Source organism: Balaenoptera musculus, chromosome 15 (assembly GCF_009873245.2).
Source record: "Balaenoptera musculus isolate JJ_BM4_2016_0621 chromosome 15, mBalMus1.pri.v3, whole genome shotgun sequence".
In the NCBI taxonomy this organism is placed as follows: domain Eukaryota; kingdom Metazoa; phylum Chordata; class Mammalia; order Artiodactyla; family Balaenopteridae; genus Balaenoptera; species Balaenoptera musculus.
In genome coordinates, this window is record NC_045799.1 from 79,567,480 (window position 1) to 79,591,915 (window position 24,436).

Here is a 24,436-nt window from a genome sequence, read left to right on the forward strand (position 1 = left end):
TCCACCTATGCAAGGCCCACAGAGTTGTCAGATTCATAGAAATAGAGAGTACAATGGGGGGGTACTAGGGGCTGGAGGAGTTTCATGGGTACAGAGTTTCAGCTTGGGTTTGGGTGATGGTTGCACAACATTGTGAATGTACTTAATGCCACTAAGCTGTAAACACTTAAAATAGTTAAAACGGCCAATTTATGTCATGAATATTTTACCACAGTAAATTTTTTTAAAGGAGAATAAGAGGGAACAAGAGCGCTGGGCTGGGAGACGCTATTTTATGAGGTTCATTGGAAGGGTTCATTGATCGAGTGCTATCCAAGCAGAGATGTATGTTTCAGCAGAGAGTGAATGGGGAGGGAGCAGGCACTAGGCCAGGGTCCAGGACCAAGGCTTGGGCCAGGCAGACACCCTGGGGGTGAAGAAGAAACACAGTTCCAGTAGGTAGAAGGTCTGCAGGGAGAAGGGGGAATTGTAGGGCTCAAGGACTCACAGGGCTCTGGCTTGGAGACTGGACTTGAGAGGGAGGGTGCATGGGCCAGGGACCCAGAATGAAGTCGACAGCACCTCCAAAGGTTTAACAGAAGAGAGCCTGATGAAGGGATTATGCACTGAGATGGGGTGGGGATACGAGAATGGACCACCAAGGGATAGAGAAGCACCCAGAGACTTATAACAGCAGGAGCCATTACCACCTGTGGGCCTGAAGTGTCACAGGGAGGAAACTTAATACCAGAGCTTGACTAGAAGAATGGAGCCGTGGATGAGGGGACACTGGACCAGAGCTGGAGAGGAACTCGGCAGGAGAATAAATACTTAACTTCTTTCTCCTCCCGCCCTTCATTCTCCTGGTGATGCTTCCCCTTGGATGAACCCAACCAGAAGCCAAGAACAAGGGAACCTGGGTAATCAGTCTGCAGAGGTCAGTCTCCCAAGACCCAGAACAGGGCCGAGAAGGATGGGAACGGACCAGAGGGCCAAGTGGAGAAAAACCAGGGCAGATGGTGATGCCATTTGTTGAAATAAGTAACACAAAGGAAGGAGCTCTTTTTGGAAAGTTAGCAGGCTGGTCGGGAAACCAAGATAGAGGTCTATTCCTCTGAGCCAGGGCACAAGAGTGCAAGGGGTGAGGGGGCTACTGGGGCTGAGAGGCTGCCTAGGCTTCCAGGGCTCCCCCATCCCAGGTCTGGTAGAAGAGAGGGCCCAAGGCAGCTGGGGAGGTTTGCTTGCAGCCAGCTCGCAGGCCCCTCTCCCCTTCTGCCCTAAAGCAGCTCCCACTGTGAAGCCAGGGAGCAGGGGTTGCAGAGGCAGATGAGGGGAGGGCAGGAGGAGGTGTGCCCAGCCGGGGCAAAGTGTTCCCAGGCACTAGTCCCAAACAGAGTTGAGGCGGGGGCTGATCAGGAACCAAATCATGAGGTGAGGTTTCAAAAAACTAATTTGACTTCATTTAAGGCATGGGCTTCACTCTGGGAGGATGCCGCCTCCCTGCACCTCCTCTGGCCTCCTCCCCCACCCCCGCCCTCCCCTCCGCACACCCAGCCAAGGCTCCCCAGGCAAGGCGAGGCCGCAGGCCCTCCAGGGGGCCCTCTCCCAGCCCTTGATCTGCCTACTACGCCTCTGCCTCGGGAGGCCCAGCCAGGCAAAGGGGGCAGCCCCTCCCAGGCAGGGGGCGCAAACACACTGGTGCTAGGCCAGCTCAAGGCCCCAGCACATGAAATATTCATGCATCCAGAAGGCAGGAGACCAGCAGAGGACTCACCCCTGGGGCTATGGGGCTGCAGTAATGGCAGCAGCAGCTGTAGCCCAGCCCTCTCCCCCCACCCCAAGCTTTGTTCTGCAGACTCAAAGGGCCTGCAGTGCCAATATCCCAACCACACACACACAGACCCCAATATACACTCCAAGGACACAGGTAGGTGAAGAAACTTGGGGGAAAAGGAGAGAGGAGGGGAGGAGGGCACACACAGACAGGAATATAGAAACAGACACACGTATATACAGCTGGGTGCACACACGCATAAACACGTGCAGATTCATAACAAACATTCATTTGAATGGCTCCCAGGGTCGTGCAAAGTCCTTCTTATAATCTGTGCCCCAGGTGCCTCGCTTGCCCCATCCTAGTCCCTGCCCTGCCTCAGGTTTGCTCTGGCACTTCAGCCCTGCTTCCTGAGACAGCACAGGGATACCACTGGTGGCTCCAAGCAAAGGGCTCGTCGTTCCTGGCCTCCTTCCTACGACGGAAAGGTCTCTGTGCTTTCAATGCTCCTTGCAGAGCCCGCCCCACCCGAGCTCCCTTCACTCCACCGGCTCACCGTCCAGCCAAGGAAACGGAGGCGGGAGCCGCGGGACAACAGGCTACCAAGGTCCTGACTTGAACTCAGGATTCCAGACGGCCAACCCAGCACCACAGAAGGTCCAGCGATTCCAGTCTCAAAATCCTCTCCCCTTTGGGATGTCTCCCACCACCCCGCCTGGCCTCGGTCAGGCCACCAGGATGCACGATGAAAGAGGGCATCCCAGCGGGATCCCTTGCCCCGGGCGCCTGCCCCCACCCCCTACCCGTAAGTCGTGGAGCAGGTCACTGCCGTGGAGGCTCCGGCCCCCGACAGACGCCCAGTCCCTTGGCTTGGCTGCCGTCGGCCTCCAGGACTGTGGGGGGCGCTGTGGACGCCGGGCCGCTCTGGCCGGCAAGCGGGCAGGGAGGCCGCCTCCATGGTGGTGCGCTGTCCAGCATTTCAGCAATCGGCGGCGGCGCCCGCGGGGAGACGGAGGGCGCGGGGCCGCGGGGGCGGCAGAGCTGCCCTGCCGAGCCGAGCCGAGCCGAGGAGGCGGCCCGGAGGCCGCCCAGACAAGCGGGGCCAGAGGGCCTGGCTCCAGCGCCGGGCAGAGCGCAACAATCAGCAGGGAGGTGAGAGCCCCTGGCGGGGCGGGGGCATTTCCCAGAGGGGCTGCGGCTGGGTTGAATCTTGGGCCTCCCCAGACGGGCCGGGGCCCACGGTCCACAGACCCCAGAGCAGAGGGTAGAGGTTGGGGGACTGTTAGTGTGTTTGGTCGTGGGTGCGAGGCACCTGGGGAACAGAGACGAGAAACGCTTTTCATTTCGCTGAGAGGGATGGAGAAAGTGAGAACCCTGCCGGGTCATGGGCAGGACTCCACTGAGCATAAATGACCATGGCCTGGCCCATAACGATGCTAGAGAGGCACCCAACTGCAGTCCAATTGCCCTCCCCCAACTGAGGAGAAGGACCTGCTCCCGAGGGAAGGGAAAGACCAATGAAGGACCCTGTGGAGATGCTGGCCACTGGGAGGGATGAAATGAGCAGGCCCCCACCTGAATGCTGGGCTTCTGTCCAGCACAGGGTGGCAGCATAAGGGACAGTCTGGCCCCTTTCCCAGCTGTCCAAATGCCCCTGGGGAGGCAGAAGCTGGCAACGAGAACTGGGTCTCACACAGGATGGCATTTACTCTCTCACTGGGGAGAGAATGGAGGGCACAGAAGAGATGATAGCCACTAGGAATTTAGTGGGGGTTCTCCGTGGTCTCTCTGGATGCCCAGGGAGAGTTTCTGGAGCTCAGAGTGGGCCCAACCAACCCCAGAGCAAATTCCTGGTTAAAAAAAAAAAAAAGGAGAGATAGAGAAGAGACGCAGCCTCTTTCTTGTATCCTCCTCCCCCTCCATCCCAGAGCTCCTGCTTGGACAGTGTTGAAGCCTCCTGCAGTTCCTGCTCCTGGCAGCAGGTCCATTGTGGGGATGGATTGGAGGTGGAGCAAGAGGAGTACTGGTACCCTGGTCACTGGTACCTGGTACCAGGAGTACCTGGTACTCTAATGCCTGTGCTCTATCCCAGCCATAACTTCTCACTCTCCTAAGACCTCACTCACTCATCCACTTCTGGCATCAAGGGGCCTGGGCTGGTCTTTCATCCTGTGACAAGAGAAAAGGCAGGTACTTTGACGGAGAGCAGGGCAGGGTTTGGAGAGTTTCTCTGTCTAGGGGGCATCTTAAGGTCATGGTCCCAGCATGTGCCAGATCCTTCCCCAGGCAGAAATAGGACCAAGCTGGCTAAGAAATTGCTCCCACACATCAGCTTTTTGGTTCCTTAACTTTATGCCCCATCCCACTCTCCCATGAGGGATGGAGGAGGAATTCTTGAAGAGCGAATAAAGAATGGTTTGGATTTTAAAAGGTGGGGTTGAATGGGTAGGGAGTCATGGACTTTGAAGTGTGAGAGACACAGGTTCATATCTAAGCTATGTGACTTCAGGTAAGCCACTTAACCTTTCTGAGCCTGTTTCCCAATCTGTAAAACAGGTATAGCGTTAACAGTATCTACTTTGGTGGTCAAAGAAATAATCCAGCTATTAGATAGGAAACTAGCTGTAAGCTGTAAAATGCTGAGCAAGTGTTAGCAAATCAGACACAAGTAAGAATTTCTTATGGAGGAGCTAGACAAAGGTGGAAAAGTTTCCAGCACTGTTTGAAGTACGTCTTTCTCTTCCCAGAGGAGGTGGACATTGGCTGAGGGCCTCATACCAGGCTCCATGATAGGCACATATGAGGCTACAGTTAACTCAGTTCATCCTCACGAAAACGTGACAAGGAAGCCATCAATGTCCCTATTTCACAACTGAGAAATGAGACTTGAATGACTTTCCCAAGGTCATGAAGCCACCCAAGCTGTCTTCCCTGGGGCAGTTGTGGAGCTGATAACCTGTCCTGGCCCCTTGATATCAAGACCCAGTTAAATGCCAGTTTCTTGATTCATGAGGCCAGCTTTCCAGGTGAGGAGCCTGAAGCATATGGGTGAGGGTGTGCCGTGCAGTGAGGCGCCAACTCCCCCAAGGTCAAGGTCACTGGGATATTTGGAGGTGGAATGTGCTTTGAATTATCCAGCTGGGTGCTCCCACCACAACCCACCCCCGCCACCACCATGCCTGCCAGAGGGGGAGTCTGGGTCTGGCAGGCCCCATCTGCTCACCTCCGCACCCACTCTCACCTTCTCTGCCTGCCAGCCTCTTGCTGACCTTGGCAAGCCGGTCACTGCCTGTTCCTTTCTGAGCAGTTAGCCCTCACCCCCTGTGATGGGGCCACGGTCACAAGCAACCGCCAGCAATGCTGGGGTCAGCCTCGCCTACTGACTTTTCCTCCACCTGCTTCTTGCTGCCAGTGGGACAGAATCACATCTTCTCCTGTCCCAGTAGCCAGCCATGTGTGCTGCTGAGGTGACGGCGGAGAGCCCACCCTCTCTCTCTTAACTCCTACACACACTCTGAGCCCCTGCCATGGGCCTGTCACTTCACATACAGTATCTCATTTCATCCTCACGTAACCTGGTGCCAGAGGTGCCACTGTCTCCCTTTCACAGGGGAGCAAAACAAGGCCTGAAAGTGACATGACTTTCCCAAGGTCACAGAGCAAGGTCTTGGTGCAACTCTAGCCCACTGCCTCAGGGGCCCAGTGTGGCTTCCACAGCACCACTCTGCCCTCGATTCTCCAGGCTCTCCCGAGTGAGGATTAGCCAGGGCACTGTGGGCCAGTAGGGGTTGGGGGGTGGCATGTGATGGAGTCCAAGGACCTTCTTTCTGGGCCCATCTCTGACCCTGGCTCCTTGTGTAACCTTTTTTTTTTTTTTTTTCCTTGTGTAACCTTGAACAGGTCTCTTCCTGTCTCTGGGCCTCAGTGTCCTCAACCATAAAATGATGGGGCTTGACCAGATGACTCCCCCAAAGGCCCTGCCAGCATTAAGGTTTTAAGATCTCTCTGCTCCATAAATCTGCGTCAGGAAGCCTGTGGTTCCATCAGCAGAGATAGAATTCACCTCCAATGTTTGAAGCTTAGGTTTATTAATTGCAGCTGAGATTTAAAATTCACCCATCCCTCTTAACTAGAAACTTGTGGTCTTAACTCAAAATGGGAAAATATGGCTTGGAGAGGCCCAGTGGCTCACCCAGAGATCCCAGGACTCTGTGGCAGAGCCAGGATTGAGCCCTCCTGGCCCAAGATTTAAGGTGACCTGCAGGGACACTGAAGATGCCCTCCACACACCTCCCAGAGTTGTTCAGCAATGTCTAGGAATCCCCCAGGACACATATGCTCAGGTCCCACATCCAGGGAAGCAGCAGCGGTACGGTGGTGGAGGCTTATTCATAGAGTCTTGGCGAGAGGGAGGGATTTTTGCAGCTGACGCTCTAAAGAGATCAGGGCCCTGCCACGGGAGGGGGTCGGGATGGACACTGGTCCAGGCTGTATTGGGAGAGGAGCAGCCAGGCAAGAAATGGGGACGTTCCTTCTCAATTCTAACACCTGGGCGCAGCGAGAGGGGGAAGCGTTTAAGGAAAGAAAGGAAGAGGTCACTTGCTGAAGGAAGGGGCCCCGTGGGGTCTTGGAGGCTCCGGGAGGGGAAGGAGCTCAGGGAGGTGGTACTCAGAGAAGGGAGGGCAACCGATGAGTGGAGTGGAGTTAGAAGAGGGGATGGGGGCTCAGTAGGGGGGAGTGAGTTCAGAGAGGACGAGGCCGTTAGAGAGGAGAGAGAGGCGCATGAGAGCGTGGGAGGCCCAGAGGAGCCCATGACAGGGAGGGACCATTACCAACAGTAATAGGCCCCAGCCTGGCCCAGCCTAGGTCTTCGCTGTGGCTTAGTGCCTGCTGACACCTCTGGGTTCCTGTCTCTTCACCTTCTTCTGGGTCATGAGCACAGGAGGGTGACGGCTCCATCCCCAGAGGCCAAGCCCTGTTGACTCTGTGTCATCCAGAACGGGGCTCTCAGGGGGCCTGGGCAGGTGAGCCAGGCCCAGGCTGCCCAGGCTGCCCGCTGATCTGGGAGAAAGGCCTCAGCGGACACGTGTGCCTGGGCTCCAGAGCAGCCCCCAACCCCCAGGGTCTCCCCGCTTATAACTAAAAGCCGCCAGCCCATCCGTCTGTGGTGCTGCTTCCTAGGCAGTCAGCCTGGCCTCAGCATCCTGCCGCCCCCGCCCTGGCCTCCTGCCCACTGCAGAGGCTGCTGTGCCAGCTGGAGCTGGCGGGCAGGGCCACAGCTCGCTCAGCATCCTGCCGGGGCCTGTGAGGACTAGAGGGGGGCCTGAGCCCAGGGAACCAGACCCTGAGGTCTGGCAGCTTACTGAGCTGGGGCGCTCTTGGCCTGCCTATTTCTAGTGTTCGGAATAGCCCATGGTTCTGAGACCTCTCCCCATACTGAACCCCATTCCCACCACCATTCCCCAGAACTCCCTAGGATGGAGAGAAGTAAGGGTCATTGAATTCTTTTGCTTTTAAGAATGGCACATCCTCACTGTGCTAGACTTGAGAAATAGAAAACCAAGGAGAAAAAAGTCATGTGTGGTCCCACCACCCAGAGACAGCCATTGTGAACACAGAGGGGTATTTCCTACCAGGATTTTGTCCATGCGTTCATAGATACCTAGCATTAAATAACTGGGAACACCCTGTTGAGGGAAGTCGGCATGCTGTTTTTTACTCTATAGTGAGAATTCTCTGATGTCTTTAAAGATTCTGCAAAAAGCATACTTTTCAAGGCCATATGAACACTGGGCACAGGCGGACCAGCTTCCCAGGGAGCCAGTGAGAGCTGGGGGGAGAACTTGCCCCTCCGCTGCCCTCTTGGGAGGGGCACACCTTGGGGATCTGCTGTGGGCTGTGGGTTTCCCTTGGAGAGGATGGCTCTGAGGCCTGTGACAGGGTTAGCCGGGGACTGAGGTGGGCCTGCTTCCTCAGTACACTCCTCTGCCAGGGACCGAGGTGGGGAGGGCCAAGGCTGCCAGGGGAGGGGAAGCACGAGAGAGTCATACATCCCCTGCGCGGGGTGAGAACTTGGACGAACCCAGACCTTAGAAGAAGGAGCTCAGAGCTGGGAATCAGGCGATTGCCAATCTCCTGGCCTCTGATCACATCTAGGCCCCAACCTCCATGATCAGATCTGTTTCTCCCTCCTGTGAAATGGGCATAATAATACCCACCTCCAGGTGTGCTCTGACACGTGATTCAGGTAATGAGTGTGAAGACACCCAAGGAGAGATGAAACCCAGTGCACTGCCCAGAGGTGGCGGTCATCTGAATGTGTGAGGCCACACCGTTAACATCTATTGAGTGCTTCTGATTTTCTGGGCATTGTATGAACACCGGGGACATAGACGTGAATCAGACACCAACCCTGACCTTGAGGAGCTCCCAGACTAGTGGGAAAAGGAGGCGTGAGTTAACTGACAGTGATGACCATTGATGTTCTGCTAGGACTAAGATGTCCACAGTGACGTGGGCAGCCAGAAGAAACTGAGGAGAGAGACCTTTAAGTTGGGCTTTGGAGAATGACAGGAAAGGTGCCAGACAGAGAAGGTAGAGGCAAGGCACTCCAGACAACAGCGTGGGCCATGGCACAGGGGTATGAAAAGTCCTAGTGAACTAAGGGGATAGTCAGTGATCTAACAGAGCCATGGCACAGAGGGCATGCCCAAGGATAGAGCGCAGCCCCGGGGGCATCGTGAGCCATGGCAGGTCTTGAAGGACCTCGAAAACCACCGTAAGCGCTGGGAGTCTATTTGGAAAGTGATGGGAGTCAAGTAGCCTTTGGAGCAGTGTCATGAAATGATCAGATTTGCACTTAAGGAAGCCTACTCTGGCTGCCTTTGGGAAGAGGAGGAGGATGAAGAGAAAGAGACCAAGGGCGAGAGGCCAGGGAGGAGGTGATGGCGCAGCTGCAGGTGAGACGGGTACCGGAGATGCACCACTGGGAGGTTTGACAGGGGATGTGCACGTGCTCCAGGCTGGGCTCACCCGGGGCAGGGGCAGGGGCAGGGGCAGGGTGAGAGGTAGGGCAGCTTTGGCACAGCCGTCAGCACCAGAGAACCAGGTTGGGGAAGTGGGCTTCAGGACGGGCAGAGGGGCCCAGCCTCCTCTTCTCCCAACAGGGGGCCAGAGGGGGCCTCTGGGATGGAAGGGAAGCTGGGACACTCGGCAGGTCCTGCCTCCGGGCAGCCCTGTCCCCCCTCCCTACCTGGCATAGTCTAGCACATGCTTCTTGGTCCCTGTGACCCATACATTATTGTCCCCAGAACACCTCTCTTATCTGCCTCCCGAATTCTCTCTTCCTCTGTCCTCTGCTCCTCATACATCAGAAAGCAGAGACGGTCATTCCTTCATTCATCAAACATTTGCTCAGCAGCTCCTCTGAACTGAAACCTCAGTTATCCTTGTCATCCCCAAGCCCTGTGCTCAGCACTGGAGAAAGGGAGGAGCCGCCCTCAGTCTAGTGGGGAGCAAGGCCCATGAGCTGGTGAATGTTTAGGGATGAAATATGGGTTATGTGGCACCATCCCGGGGGCTGCCTGGGCACTGGTGGTTGGGGGTGGGTAGTTGCCTGCCTGATTGACTTTGGAGCCAGCATCACAGATGGTCCTCATAGGATGAGTACAGGTTTGCCAGGGGGAGAAAAAGGGGAAGGGCATTTCTGGCAGAAGGAACAGCATGAGCAGAGTCATGGAGGAGGAAAGAGCCCCGGCACTTAGGGAATAGTGTGGCTGGAGAGTCCAAGGAACAGAGGACCAGGCTGGAGAGGGAGGCCTCGTGAGGGGCCTTAATGCCAGTCAGGGGAGTCTGGCCTTTCTCCTGAAGGCAGCAGAGAAACCAAGGGATGTTTCCAGCAGGTAAGCACACGGCCAGAGCTGTTTCAGGAAGGTCACCCCTGAAGGGCGAGCATGATTGGACAGATGGAGAGAACAGGGGGGCCTGCGGTATGGGTCACATGGCCCAGGGCCTCCCCTGATGCAGCTCTGCTCCTCCCAGGCTGGGACACCCAGAAACCACGGCAGCCATGGTCTCTAGGTGCAGAGTACCTACCTGCCTTGGTATTTCCAAAACAGTCCATGAACAGCAGGTTCCTGGGACCCACCCATTCAGAATCTGAGTGTAGGACCTGGGAGGTCAGGATTTTTGAAAGCTCCCCAGTGACTACCCATGCTAGCGGGGAGAATTGGTGCCTCATTGCTTTGCAGATGCTGTTCCCTTTGCCTAGATGCCCTTCTTCCCTCTTCCTCTACCTCCTTGACCTTCAGCCTCTACTCCCACGTCTTTTGTGCGATGCCTCGTTCCAAGCTCCCTCTGTGTGCCCCCAGGTGCCTGGGACCACCTCTTTCTCAGCCGCTTTTATACTCTGTCCTGATGGTTGCTTACGCTTCCATCTCCCTCGGTAACCATCACGAACATTTGGAATCTCCCGTGTGACTGGCACCGCTGCGAGGGCTTCATGTGTCCTAACTCATTTAGTCCTCACAACATCTTATGACGGAGCCAGGACACAGCAGAGGATATTGAGGCACAGAGAGGTGTTTAACGTCGCCAGCATCACCCAGCTGAGATGCAGTAGGCTGCACTGTTCTGTGACGCCCCAGACGAGGAGCTCCTTGAGGGCAGCCGCCGTGTGCTGTTTATCGTTGCAGGTGCTCAGTGCAAGCACAGGGCCTGGCATATGGGAGGTGCTCAGTTTCCCCATCCGGGCTTAAGGATGACAAGTCCCCTCCAGGGCTGCTCTGCAGCTTGGGAAAGTCCATGGCCCTGGTGGGGGTGGTAGGCTATGAGGTGTGTGGTCTGGGCTGGGGGTTGGGATGGCAGCAGAGGCAGGGACTCCTCGCTAGGATTTTGGGGTGGAACAACTTCCCAGACAGGAGGCCTTTCTCCCTCCTCTGCTGTGCTGAGATTCAGCCTTTCTTATAGAAATCAGACCCTCTCAAACCTGGTCAGGGGCCGGGGAAGGGTTTGTGGCCGGGGTGGGGTCGGACGCCCTGATGAAGATTCTGGGCCTGATGGCAGAGCAAGGCAGAGACTCAGAGAGGCCACAGCTGCACGAGTAGCCCCCCACTCTCAACCTGAACTTAAGGGGCTCGCCTCTTCCCAGAGCAAGGAGGGCCCCCGCCCCCTGCCATTCCTACCTCCCACCCACAATCCCTCGGGAGCCATAGGTTATTGTCAATGATGTTGTTAATTAACTGCTTAATTAACTATTTAGGCTAATCAGATTAATTGACATTAATTGGTTACCATTTGTCAAGGACCCTGGAAAGCTGTGCCTCTCAGAGTTGGAGTGTGTGACTGGGTCTGGGCAGGGGAGGCGGGGAGGAATTGTCATTGCGCTGTGGAGCTGGGGGGAGCAGGTGGCAGGCAGTGGCAGGACCGAGGGCACCAGGACGGCTGCCCAGGGACTGTGCATCTCCCAGCAGCTCTCAGGGCTGGGTCCTCGGACTCCTGAATTCTGGGTCTTTACACTTTGGGAAGTGCATCACCTCTTCCTATCCCTTAGTTGCATTTTTTAAAAAAAGGTCTGATGAGGGACCAGAGGCAAGAGTGAGATACTTTCCATCCCCAAGGACTGTAAAGACCTCAGAGAGGGGAGAGACCTTAAAATCCTAAATAAGCCACGATATAAGTAGGTCACCACATAACAACTGTGGGGATGACTTGCACATACTCAGTTTTTTAAAAAGAGAAAGATGAGCAGTATAGGCTAGATCAAATATGCAAAATATTAAACTGTGATAAAATGCTCAGATCTGCATTATTTAGTCAATTACAGCCCCCCAAACCCACAGTACGTTTTTATGCCTGTTTTAAAATACAACTTACAGTTTTAAATTATAGCACTTGAAACAAAAAAGAAAAAACTACTATGAAATGCATCCTACGTTTTGGAAAAAGAAAAAAAAAAAGCCAACCCACTCAAAACTGGGAGTGTGAATTTGTCTTCAGTGCCATTCTCTCAAGATTACATGATTCCCACATCGAGTCCAATGCTGGGCTGGAAGACGGTAGCCTGCAGCCCCATCTGGACTTTTTCACTGACTCCTACCCCACACCCCCAAGGGTCCCTTCCCCTCTCTGGTGAATCCCTGGCCTGTCTTCCTGATAGAGTGCTTACATGGGACATAGGAGGTGTGGATTTTGAGTATTCTGGAGATGAATACAAATGTGAGAAGAGAAAAGAGGTCTGTTTCGGTGGGAGGGTCAAGTTCCCAGGATGGGGGGCCCTTCCTGGGCAGGAGGAGGGCTCCCGGCTTGGTGACAGAGATCTCTAGCTTGGCAAGGGGAGAGCTAGAGAATGAACGTGGGGTCTCTCTCCCCCTTTACTGCCCGATTCTGCCGCCCCTGGGGGAGGAAGGACCAGGAGAGACTGGAGACTGTTGCCTAGCAACAAGAGGCGCATCTGGATCGATGGGTATGGCAGATGAGGCTCTAGCCCCCAGCCCGGCTCTCTCTTTGATCTCACCCAGCCCAGCAGAAACCTGGTGGGGGGGAAGCCCAGGGCAGCCTGCCTGATTAAAGCTGAGTCAATAGAGGGAATTTTCCATAATGAGATTGTGTGGGCAGTGGAGGCAGCTGCCCTGTCTCCCCACTTCACCCTCCCCAGTGGGTGGAAGGGGCTTGTCTGTCTGTCCAGCACACACCCTTCCTGCTGATAGCTCCTGGGAGGGCAGGCACATCACCACCCAACTTGGATTCTTCCAAGTGTTGGGCTGCCAGGGACTCAGAGCCCAGCCCTACCCTGACCCCACTAGTATCCAGGCCCTGGCACTTAGTCCAGATGGGGAAACTGAAGCCTGAAAAGGGAAAGAAATCTGGTCATACAGCTTCTAGCCCATCTTCCCCTTCCTCAGCCCAGCTCCCGGGTGTGAACCTGGGCGGGTCTGATCTTTTCCGGGAGGAGAAGCGGGTAAAGGACGTAATGAAGCTGATGACAGCACAGGGCTCCTCTGATTTTACTCCAGGGTCAGCCCTAGAGGCCAGCTTGGGAGAGTCCTCAGAGAGCATGACACCTCGGTGGCTCTCTCTAGGACACCTCCCCAAGGCCGTCTGGCTTGGACCCTCCCCAGGACACAGAGATCACCACCTCCCTGGAAGCCCAGGCCATCAGTGGCAGCTCAGCCATGAAAACGTTCTTTCTCAGTCTTCTCCCCGCAATCCCAAATCTCCATCGGAGCTCAGGCAACCACAGGGAAGCTGCCTGCTCCCTAGCTGGAAGGCTACAGCTCCCTGAAGGCCACTGAGGGCCCTAAAAAGGAACAGAGTGGGCTGAGTGGGTGCAGGGATTCCTTTGTTCCACCAGAACGCAGGGGAGGGGAGACTAAAACCCTGCTTGCTGTTTGATGTCAGTACTGGTCTATACAGGCTGCCTCCTGAGTTAAACTGGTCTGTATTATTTTCAATGACCAGTACTGTGTGTTCTGCTCTATTCCACTGGTCTAGAATACTGGTCTGCATTGGTCTGTGGGTTCCCTAATGTATCCAGTCTGAATTCCTGGCTCCTCTATGGCCTCTCCTGGGCTGCAGTGGTCTGCACTGGTCTCATTTAGGCTATATTGCCTATACTGTGGGCCCCTCTGTAGGGAGCAGACAGCTGAGGCCTCTTTGTCCCTGGGGACCTGCCATCCAGATCCTCTGCTCTGGGAACCCAAATCAGAGCCAACAGGAATAAAGACAGGGCCCTGGCTTGATGGGCAGGAGCCTAGGTGCCAGGTGAGTCCTTCCTATGCGTTCAATGACACAGCTGGACTCCAGGGCTTACAAAGTATATGACAATGTGGCCTTTGCAAATATTAACACACTTCAAGTCTGGGCATATTGAGAGCGGTAACCAGGGACCTTTCCCACTGAGGTCCCCAGAGATGGAGGTAGTTAAAAATATAAGTAGTGAGCTCCCCGTCAGTGCCAACACAAGCCGGGTTTCAATAAATATTCACAGATGGCTGCTTTGTGCCAAGCTCTGTGCTAGGCGGTAGGGACACAAAGATGGACACAACCCAGTCGCTGCCCTTGGAGAGCCCTCACTCGGCTAGGGAGCAAATAGTCACAGCAGAACAAGGTAAACACTGAGAGTGGTAACCAGAGGGTGAGGCTCTGGAAGCAGCGTAGAGGCACATCCCACAGTGGAGGTCAGGGAGAGCTTCACAGAGGAGGTGATGCTTGAGCAGAGTACTACAAGATGAATGGAAGGGGAAGGGCATTCGAGGCAAAGGGAGCAGTCTGGGCCAGCATGTTCTTGGGTGGAGCCGAGTGCCGTGTTTCTGACATACAGGGGGCTGGACAGGTTGCCCAGGACGCAGGTGGCAGCTAAGCTGCCTGGCTTTCTCCTGTGGACAGGCCCCCCCTCCCTTGTGCCTACCCACAGACACCCCACCTTGGCTCTGGGAACTGGGCCAGCCCGCCCCCACCTCCGTTCCACAGCACAGTCTGAGCCCGCAGGGAAGGGGATAGCTCCAAGCCTGCCCAGGCACGGCTGCCCCCCGCCAAACCCCGCAGCCCAGGGCTGGGGGCGTCGGGGAGGAAGGGCAGGAGCAGGCCCAGGCTGTGTGCAGGCCAGGCTGCCCGTCCCTCCTGCCACCAGCCCTCCCCCCAGCCCAGCCAGACCCAGCCCGGGGGCTCTGGCCAGGGCCTTCCTCCGGCTCCATCGGGGCGGCAGGAAGCTCCGGCTGCTGAATAATTGAAAAGAAGGCTTTCAGCTTTCTCCCTCCCCACTGCAGCGTCTTCTCGAGGGTTGGGTAACAAACAGCAGTGCCAGCGCCTCCTGAGGGAGACTCCAAGAAGGCAGGGAGGAAGCTGGCTCTGCTAATGCCCTCTCTGCCGGCCTGCCCAGCGCCTTCCTCCCAGGCCTCGCCCGGCAGCATCTTCTGACCCGCGAATACTGGTCTCTGCGGGTCCGTGTGGGTTGGTATCTACTAGTCTTCACAAGTTGGCACTGATTTGGTACATTATCTACCTTCTGTGTTCTGATTTATACCGATCTATACGTCTTCCTGGTTAACTCATGCCTGTAGTGGTTTAGACTAGCTGGCATTGTTTATGGGTAGTACTAACAGTTAACACTTATACACAGAACTTACTACATTCCTGGGCACGGCTGCACTGTACATATGTTAATTCCTTCACCCCTAATGGTGGGGGTACTTATATTAACCCCATTTTACAAATGAGGAAACTGAGCACAGAGGTCAAGTCACTTTAGGGCACATAGTAATTGATTTGAACCCAGCCTGGCTCTTCTGTCACTTGCTGATCCGTACAGATCTGTCTTGGTTAATGTGGACCGGGCTGTCCCTGAGAGTCAGACCTTTCTCCAGGGCAGAGGCCACCAAAATCGAGGGCACCAGGCAGCAAGAGAGATCTTTTTGAAATGCAAAGCTGACTGTGACCTCCCCAGCTCAGCAGCCTTCACTGGCTCCCGACTGCCTGCAGGGTATGGTCCCAGCTCCCCCAGCCCCTCCTGGTCCACTGTGCCTGCCTGTGCATGAGCCCATGCTCTTCCTTTTCTCCTCTCCAAGCCTTCTTCCCACATGCCCCACACTCTGTGCAAGACAGCCTTCCTCCCCTTCTACATCCACCAGCTCCTACTTATGCTTCAAGAGTCCTCCTCCAGGAAGACCTCCCAGCTTTGATCCTCCCCGAACACACTCCAGCTCAGTTGATGTCTCTGCCGCATGTCTCCCATCCCAGCACTCATCTTGCTACCTCACAGTGCTTCTCCCCCTGCATCTCCTCTGGTGAGCCTCAGACTGGCCACTCACCGAATAGCTGTGACATGAATGAGTGACCCGCCCCTAGAGCTGAGGGGCCATCTCCCAGTCCTGTGGCCCTTACTCACCAGCCACACCTGCTTGGGCAGGGAGCACAGGGAGGGCCTCTAGTTTGTTCCAGCCATGACCTGATTACCTTTGCCACCTCCCCACGCTTGTGTTCACGGGCTGGAGGTCTGGAGAAGGGTCCCCCCGGGAAAGGGAGGGGTTGACAGGAGAGCCCCCTCCCCAGGGTGCTCTGGGGACACATCCTCTGTTGTCAGGAGTACAGCCTGGCTTCAGGGCAGGGACTGGGGTGGGGAAGGGGCACACCCAGATTCCTTGGACACAGTGGAGATGGGTTTTCTTTGCCAGCTTCATAAAATATCTTGACAAAACCATTGTTGTTACACGCTTAATTTTACAAAGACCCAGACTTAGTTTCACAAGCTAAGTGCCTGGTTTCATGTGTGTTTGTCAGTTCCATCACGTTTCTGACAGTTACAAAGAACTCTTTCCTACAGGAAACTCCGGAGGCACGTCCCTCCCCACCCCCTCTCCCCACACAGAGCTTTTTCTCTGGGCGGGCTCACCCTGTGTTAGTGGTCCCCACCTTCACGGGGAGGCTGTTCGCCATCATGCATCCCCCTCCACCCTGACCCTCTTAATCCCAGGTCCCTGGACCTCGCCGTACCCTTGCCTTCAGCCCGTGCCGTCCCCTGCTTGGACTCCCCCTTCCTTAGACTCATCCTTCAAAGGACCAGTGTAAACACCCTTGCCTTTGTGAAGCCTTCCCTGACCATCGCAGGCAAAGGTAGACCCTCCATGGTCTCTTTTTTGCTCCCGTAGCATTGGGGGGGGGGCGGTGAGGGGTAATCAGGATCTGTCTTTATAACAAGTTTGTCACTGAAAGAATGAACAATTCCACCACCTTATGAGCTAGGGAGTATTGTCTCCATTTTACAGATGAGAAAACTCAGGCTCGGGAAGGTTTGGTGACATTCCCTGATCACCCAGGGAGAACTGGTATAACCAGAATTCAAGCTCAAATCTTCTGATTCCAAACTGGTGCTGCTTGTTCCTGAGCCAGCGGGAGCAGCAGAAGGACCTTAGTGGCAAGAAGGTGGTTAAACTGTGTATGACCACAGGTCAAGAGTTTACTTGAAGTTGTAGGAACCTGTACCTTTGAGGGTGCAGAGGCCCCAAGTCCTGACAACATCACCGGGTAGGTGGGTCTCTGGCAGGCAGGGGTGGGGAAAGGAGCTCCCAGGGGAGTGAGTGCTGCCCCTGGGGGAGAGAGGCTTCTGAGCCCCAGGAGTAAAGGGGGCCCCTGGGTTGGTGCCATGGAGGCTGGAGGCTGAGACACTGAAAGTGAGTTGGGATGGGTTTGCTGAGGCCCGTGGGGATGGAGGAAGGTGGCCCAGGTCATCCTTGCCCTGGGCTCCGGCCTCTGCCCTCTCCTCCCTCCACAATCAACAACCGTGCTTACCCTTGGGTCTCAGTCCCCAGCTATGTGATGACATCCCCCAGTCAGACCCAGACCTCAGCCTTCTGGACACCTTCACGTGGATGTCCAAGGACTCCTCATCCCCACGATGTCCAAAAGAGGACAGTCACCACTGACAAATAATCATCACCACTTATGAGACGTTCATTGTGTGCCAGGCACTGTGCTAGCATTTCACATGCATTAGTCCTTTACCACGACCCTACGAGGAGGGTGCTGTTATTAGTTCCAATTCACAGGCAAGGAAACTGAGGCACATAGTTTAAGCCACATGATCAAGGTCACTCAGCTCATGAGTTCCCAAAGAGCACGGCCCTGTCTCCCCGCCTCAAACCATGTTCCCCGCGGCATGACCCAGTCTCCTTCTCAGACACATATGTGGTCCACTGTTCCCTCTCCCCAGACCTGGTCCAGCCCCTACCACCCTTAGCATCCTACCCCTCTGAGCCCCGGGGTGAGTGATGATCTCATTAGCTGAGAGACCTCTGTGCCTGTCAGCAGGCTGGACCCTTCAGTACAGATGGGCTATTTCCCCTTCAATTAATCTCCACCAGCAGGACTGGACTTGCAGGTACCGGCAGCCAGACTGCGTTCCATCCTGTCCTCAGCCAGGCCTGCTCAGGGGACCCAGGCTTGGGACTGAGGGAAGGAGGCAAGCCCAGGGACTCAGCAGTGAGGCTTGGAAGTCAGGGCTATGGCCCTTTAACCACTTCCTGGCTGTCAGAAGGGGAGATGCGCCCCCCCCCACCCCTCCCCCGCCCCCGTCAGACAGCATTAAATTCATGACTTAATCTGCACATGCGTTTGACTGGCCCAGCATCTGGGCCTGCCCTTGGGACCTGACCCAGTGCTGGGGACAGCCTCAGGCTGAGCTCTGGGGGGAACTGGTGTGGCCCTGGCCACTGGCTACAGCAGCAGGAAGGAGGTGGGCTGAAGGCTTGGCGGTGTACATACATAGTCAGCATTACCTAGATTTCCAGAGCAGGAGAAGACCTGTGGGGTCTTTGAGTCCAGTCCCTCATTGTCCAGTGGGGAAACCAGGGTCCAGAGACGGAAAGAGACTCGCTCAGGGTCTCACAGCCAATCAGGGGTCAAGAAAAGACTTCCTATGTGCCACCCTGCCTCCAAAGAGACACAGCATCAATGTCCCCAAGGACCTTAACAAGTCAGGGTCAGGGTCAGTGTTATGGCTCTAGACCTCATAGCTGCCTGACTGACCCCCAAAAGCCCCTCACCCTTAACACAGCCCAGTTTGCCCTCCATGTTCCCCATCACAGTAAATGGCGGCACCATCCCCCTGGCCACGCAAGCCAGAGACCCAGTGTTACCCAAGGTGCCTCCCTCCACCCCACACCCCGTCCGCCAACAGTCCTGCCCAGTCTGTCCATCTATTTCTTGACTCCTGGCCAGGCCCCAGCTGCTCTGGTGTCCCTGTCTCCAGCCCCTCTCACCCCTTCTGGGAAGCCTGCCCTGACCAACCAGGCGGAGAGGCAGACACTCCTCAAATTCTCTTTTATCACACTACACCGCGATAACTACTGGTTTCCCAAACCAGCCTGTGAGCTGCCAGAGGGTCAGGATGGGGTCTTGCTTGTCTCCAAATCTCCAGCATTTGTTGCTGGGGGAGGGGGCGAGTAGATGCTGGGCGAGTGTTTGTTGTGTTTGTTGAGTGAATATAATATTTTATCTCCTATTTGAGTAGTTCCTGTAATGGGGAACTCACTCATCCTGGGATGAACTGCTTAGTTTTTTAAAAGTTTTGATTGTTAGGGAAAAAAATCTTACCTTGGACTTAGCTGAAGTCCACTCAAGATGACTTCTCCGCAGGAGTCCTGGCTTTGTCTTCTGGAACCACCCAGACTGGCTAGGGGCTTGCTCCCCTCAGTGTGGGTCAAGGTCCAGCACAGGTGAAACTTGTTAGAAATGCAAATTCTCAGAGCCCACCCCAGATCTACCGAATCAGAAATTTCAGGAGTAGACCATAGCCATCTATGGTTTAACAAGCCCTCCAGGTGACTCTGCTGCCAAATAAGATTTGAGAACTGCTGCTGTAGAACCGGCTCCCAATTGCTCGTCCACAGATGGTCTATATCAGAATCACCTGGGGAACACTGACAATTTCACCCCCAGAGATTTTGATTCAGTAGGTCTAGGTAGGAATCACATATAAAATACAAGACACCCAGTTTAATTTGAATTTCAGATAAACAATGAATAATTTTCTTTTAGTATAAGGATGTCCCAAATATGAAATTCATGAAATTCAAATTAATTTAACTGTGCATCCTGTATTTTTATTTGCCAAATCTGGCGACCCAACCTACTTCTTTTTTAATAACTTTATTTATTTATTTTTGGCTGCTTTGGGTCTTTGTTGCTGTGCGCGGGCTTTCTCTAGTTGCGGCGAGCGGGGGCTACTCTTTCATTGTGGTGCGCAGGCTTCTCATTGCGGTGGCTTCTCTTGTTGCGGAGCACGGGCTGTAGGCACGCGGGCTTCAGTAGTTGTGGCACACGGGCTCAGTAGTTGTGGCTCATGGGATTAGTTGCTCTGCAGCATGTGGGATCTTCCCGGACCAGGGCTTGAACCCGTGTCCCCTGCATTGGCAGGCGGATTCTTAACCACTGCACCACCAGGGAAGCCCAGCCCAACCTACTTCTAACAAGTTTCCCAACAGATTCGGCCAGGTTTGGCCTAAATCCTCTACAATCCTTCAAGTATCTGAAGACTGGGATTCTGACCGCTTGTATATTCTTATCACCGCACCATTCTAGACATATTTTTGTTGATGTAGCCTAAGATAGCATGTACTTTTGGCAGCCACATCATGATACTGACTCAAATTGAGCCTGTGACCGCTGAAAACCCCTAAATCCTTCCTAAATATGCTGCTTCTAAAGTATGTCTACCTCATTCCAGTTTTAGAAAGTTAATTTGGGATCCAGCTTCAGGATGTGGCATTTCTCACTATGCTGTTTCACCTTCTTAGACTCCTTCCATCTTTTCAGTCTGTTGAGTCCTTTCACATTCTGACTCTGAATTTATGAGCCTTCTCAAGTGGTGTCCTCAGTGAATCTGATCATCAGGTTATCAGAGTTCCATCCAGTCAATGGTGAACATATCGGATCAGATGTGGGTGAGGACAGAGCCCTGTGGTCTTCCACTAGATACCCCCATCTAATGTGACATCGACCCATTGATCAGCTCCCTTTGAGCATAGGTTAATCTATCCACCAAATAAAACAGTACAGAATGTTAGTTCCCACCAGCACAATGTCTCTTTCTTCTTATGAAATCTCACAAGGATTCCGTAATAGATAATATCAGATACCCCACAGAGAGACTCGGTGCCTGCAGTAACTAACTCCCTGGTCTGCTGGTCCAGCAACCCTGACTTGGAAAGAAGTGGGCTCAGTGTGCAATGACTTGTTCTTAGGGTCCTGGGCTCTCCTCTAGGGGTTCAGGGGTCATTCTTTCAATAACGTGCCTCTGATTCCTGCCTGGTGCTCTCCATCACCAGGTGAAATTGCTAGAATCCACCATCTGTCCTAGTGAGAATCCAGACAGCATCTGCCCTCTGTCTTCACATCCCTCTCCTTTCCTTCAGTCACTCCTGAAAGATTGCCTTCAGCAGCCTAGCCATTTAACCCAGGCATTCTCCCAGTGTCAGGGATAGGATTTCTCAGGGTCTGGAGATCTGAGTGCCTTCAGAACTGCTCCCACCAGCTTCCCCTCCCCTGCCAAGGAGCTCAGGCCAAGTTCTAGGCTGGGGAGCCTCAGAGGGAAAGCATGCAGAGCAGCATTACTCAGAACCTGGCTCCACGGGCTCTCGCTGGGACCCAAGCACTTTGTCCCCACACCCTCAGTGCACCTCCTGAGTTGCCAGGTGCTGGGTAGGCTCTGGGGAGCCAGAATGAAGGGATGGTCCCCTCCACTCAAAGGGCTAGTACAGGGGTCAGATGCAAACAATAAATTGAGCCTCAGTATCTAAAGAGGTGAGGACAAAAGCTGTGGGGGCACAAGGAGGGAATGACTCATCCTTCCTCAAAAGCAGGGAAGGCTTCCCAGAGGAGGTGACATTTGAGCTGGGCCCAGAAGGATGTGCCGGAGTTCCCCAGGTGGAGAGGAGAGGAAATGGAATTCCAGCACAGGGGAACCGCATGGGCAAAGGCACAAAGGAGTGAGAGCACATGTTTGGGGACAGATGACCCAGGCTGAGGGGCTGGATGTTGGCTACAGGATGAGGTGTGGCACGGGATGAAGTTGCAAGATAGTGTAAGGCAAAATGCAAAGGGGTCTTGCAGGCTGTATCAAGGACTGCCCAGCATTCCTCTGTCCCACCTCCCTTTTTGCCTCCTCCTTGTTCCACCCCGGGGTGCTGGGCTCCACATGTTTCAGGCACTTTGCTGGCCCTAGGAGTTGAGGCTAAACTGCCCTCAGCCCTCAGGGGGAGCCAGACCTGTGTGCCCACAGTGACACAGTGAGTGGCTAGAGCTCCAGGAGGGTCGCACTAGCCAGAGAGGGGGGGGGGCTTCCAGAAAGTGGGGAGGCCTGTGAGCAGTGACTTTGAGGTCATGCAGGAGGCAGGTGCAGAGCACCCCAGGGAAAGGGAGCAGCAGGGGGAAAGGCCTGGATGCAAGAGGGATGGAGAATCTGTGTGGGCGCAGCAGGGGGACGGCTAGTCCAGGAGACAGGCCATGTCACGACTTGAAGCCAGAGTGACAGGAAGCCACTAGAGGCTGTTAATCAGGGCATGATTTGCTGATTTGCTCCTGGACCAATCTCCCAGGTTGCTGATGGAAGATGAACAGAAAGAGGTCGGGGATGGGGGGACAGACAGGATGCTGAGGCTAGAGTGGACCAGAGGGAGAGGCTTGAACTGAGGCGGTAATGAGAGAGGAGGAGATGGATAAATGTGAGCAATGTTGAGAAGAGGGAATGAGGGACCAAACTTGATGTTGGTGAGCTGTGGTGGGCCAGGACAATGGGGTTCTCCAAGCTCCATGCGTGTCCCTGGCTGGAGGCCGTAAGCTATGCACCGGAGCCAAGGCAGGTAGCAAGCAGGGATCCCAGAGCTTTGTGTGGCGCTTGGTGAGTGGGTGATGCCTGTGGGGTACCCTAGGAGAAGGCCGGGTGGAGCTGGGGTGCAGGGCTGGGCTAGGGACAGACGGGAAGCAGGGTTAGAAGAACAGCTTTGTTCCGTAAATCCCCAGGAGCCCTCCTCTTCTGAAGAATCTGGGTGATGCTCCCAGGCACAGGTTGGGAACAAAGGCTCAGAGAGGAGCAGTGACATCGTCAGGGTCACAAAGCAAGGAGTAGAGAAGCCTGACCTAGAACTCAGACATGTGGGGGGATGGACGTGTGAAAGGAGCTTGTGTTCCCATTACCACTGTCACCTCCTGTCAGTGTCCCCTTCACAGCCTTTTTCCTCTCACAGCCCCCCTCTCTTCTCGGCCTTTCAGACTCCATGGCTCTGAACACCCCTCACCCCCCATCACTTTGAGGCCAGTGAGGGGAGTATGTGTTTGGGCGGGGGGGTTGTACCGAAGGAGGGCCCCATCTGGGATGTCCAGACATGCCCAGTTCCTTCTCTTCTCACCTCCCTCCACCCCTTCCCTCCCTCCCATCCCACTCCCTGGGAAGGAGGCCTCCCTGTTGCTTAGCAACTAGCAGAGCCTTGGAGAAAGGAAATGGAAATAGCTCAGGAGGTGCCTCCCCTCTGCTAAGATAAGTCCTTGGTGTGTGTGTGTGTGTGTGTGTGTGTGTGTGTGTGCACGCGCGTGTACATGCGCAGGGTGCATGCAGGCACATGCTCTACTTTGGGTCTAGCATGAAGCCACAGCTTCTCACCTCCCAAGCCATGCTGACTCCTACCCCATCCCAAGCCGGCAGGAGGATGTGGCTGCCTGGAGAGTTAATGTCAGTGCCACTTTTGGTCACATCCTCAGAAGCAGTGTTCCCAGAACAAAGGAGGGGACAGTCCTGTGGGCTTCAATCAGGCCCCTACCTAGAATGGGCTTTGGAAAAGTTAGCCAAATCCAAGTGGGAACTGAAAACTGCATCTGAGGTGGGAATGGAGTTGAGCCTGGAGAAGGTTCCATCTTCCCGTCTCGGCAGGGCTGACCCAGAGCAGCCTGGGAGGGGGGAGCACATGTGGTCTGTGACTCCAGGGGCCAGAGCCAGGAGAATGGGTACTGGGGAGTGAGAGGGGGTGTTAAACTGAGCCTGAAGGAAAAACAAGAATAAAACCAACAAATTTTCCCAGAGACCGACTTGGTTGCCTGGGGAGCTGCCAGCAGGCAGGGGCCAGGCAGGCAGGCCCAGGCATTGGTACAAGGCAGAGAGGGTTGTCCTGAGTGGTTACTAGGTCCCTGGAGATGAGAAGGTTCCTTAGGGGCCATCTAGTCCGGCCTGAATCCACCCACCTTACAGACGGGGAAAGCCCAGTGTCCGATTCCCCCTCATGCCCTGGGGTGTGACCCAAAGGTGCAAACCTGCCACCAGCCCGGCTCTGCAGCATGAGGGGAAGCGGATTAGAGCCGTGAGCGGTCCTTTAAATCTCCAGGATTAACCCGCGCCGAGAGGAGCTTAGCAGGTGGCCGAGAAGTGACCATCCCGCCGGGTGTCTGTGTCTACCCCGCAGGGCCGAGGCCAGCAGCTCCGGGAGCAGCCACCATGTCCTCCACAGTAAACAACGGGGCGGCCAGCATGCCGTCCCCGCCCGACGCGGCGAACGGCTTTCCGCAGCCGGGCGCTTCGTCGGGGGCCTGGCCGCGGGCGGAGGAAGAGCTGCGCGCCGCGGAGCCCGGCCTAGTGAAGCGCGCGCACCGCGAGATCCTGGACCACGAGCGCAAGCGACGCGTGGAGCTCAAGTGCATGGAGCTGCAGGAGATGATGGAGGAGCAGGGGTGAGTCGGCAGGGGGCGGGGCCGGGGCGGGGCACTGGGGGCGTGGAGGGAACCAAGGGCGGCGCCGGGGCGGAGCCAGCGTTGGGACCCGGGAGCCTGTAAGGTCAGAATCTGAACCATTGCAAGCCCAGCCGAACTTTCATTCATGTATTAGTTTATTCTACCAATAAGCCGTCTGGAACTCCTGCTCTACGTCAAGCTCTGACCTGGGCTCAGATTCGCAGAAGCCAAGGAGACACAGTCCATGCCTTCCAGAAATATCCAGCCCAGTGCAGGAGAGAGGCCTGTAAACATCAATGATAAATCAAGGCCTCAGTTTCCCCTTCTATAAAATGGGTGGATCGAGCTGCCTCGTCTCTGCCAAGCAGATGCTGCAGCCAGGCAAGAAAGCGCAATGGGCCCCTACTATGTGTGAGGGCTGCCTGTGGTTTCAGCAAAGGAATCTCACCCAACAGCCACACCCGGAAACTTAGGTTT

General features: G+C 55.2%; 1 protein-coding gene across 1 annotated transcript in view; it reads left to right on the plus strand.

Annotated features, from left to right (window-relative positions):
- The first annotated feature begins 2,831 nt into the window (after positions 1 to 2,831).
- Positions 2,832 to 24,436, plus strand: part of SRRM3 (serine/arginine repetitive matrix 3) — a 55,013-nt gene continuing 33,408 nt past the window's right edge. The window contains 2 exon segments of the mRNA XM_036826859.1: positions 2,832 to 2,905; positions 23,695 to 23,959. Of these exon segments, the coding sequence (XP_036682754.1) occupies positions 23,727 to 23,959 (233 nt within the window). The 5' untranslated portion in view covers positions 2,832 to 2,905; positions 23,695 to 23,726.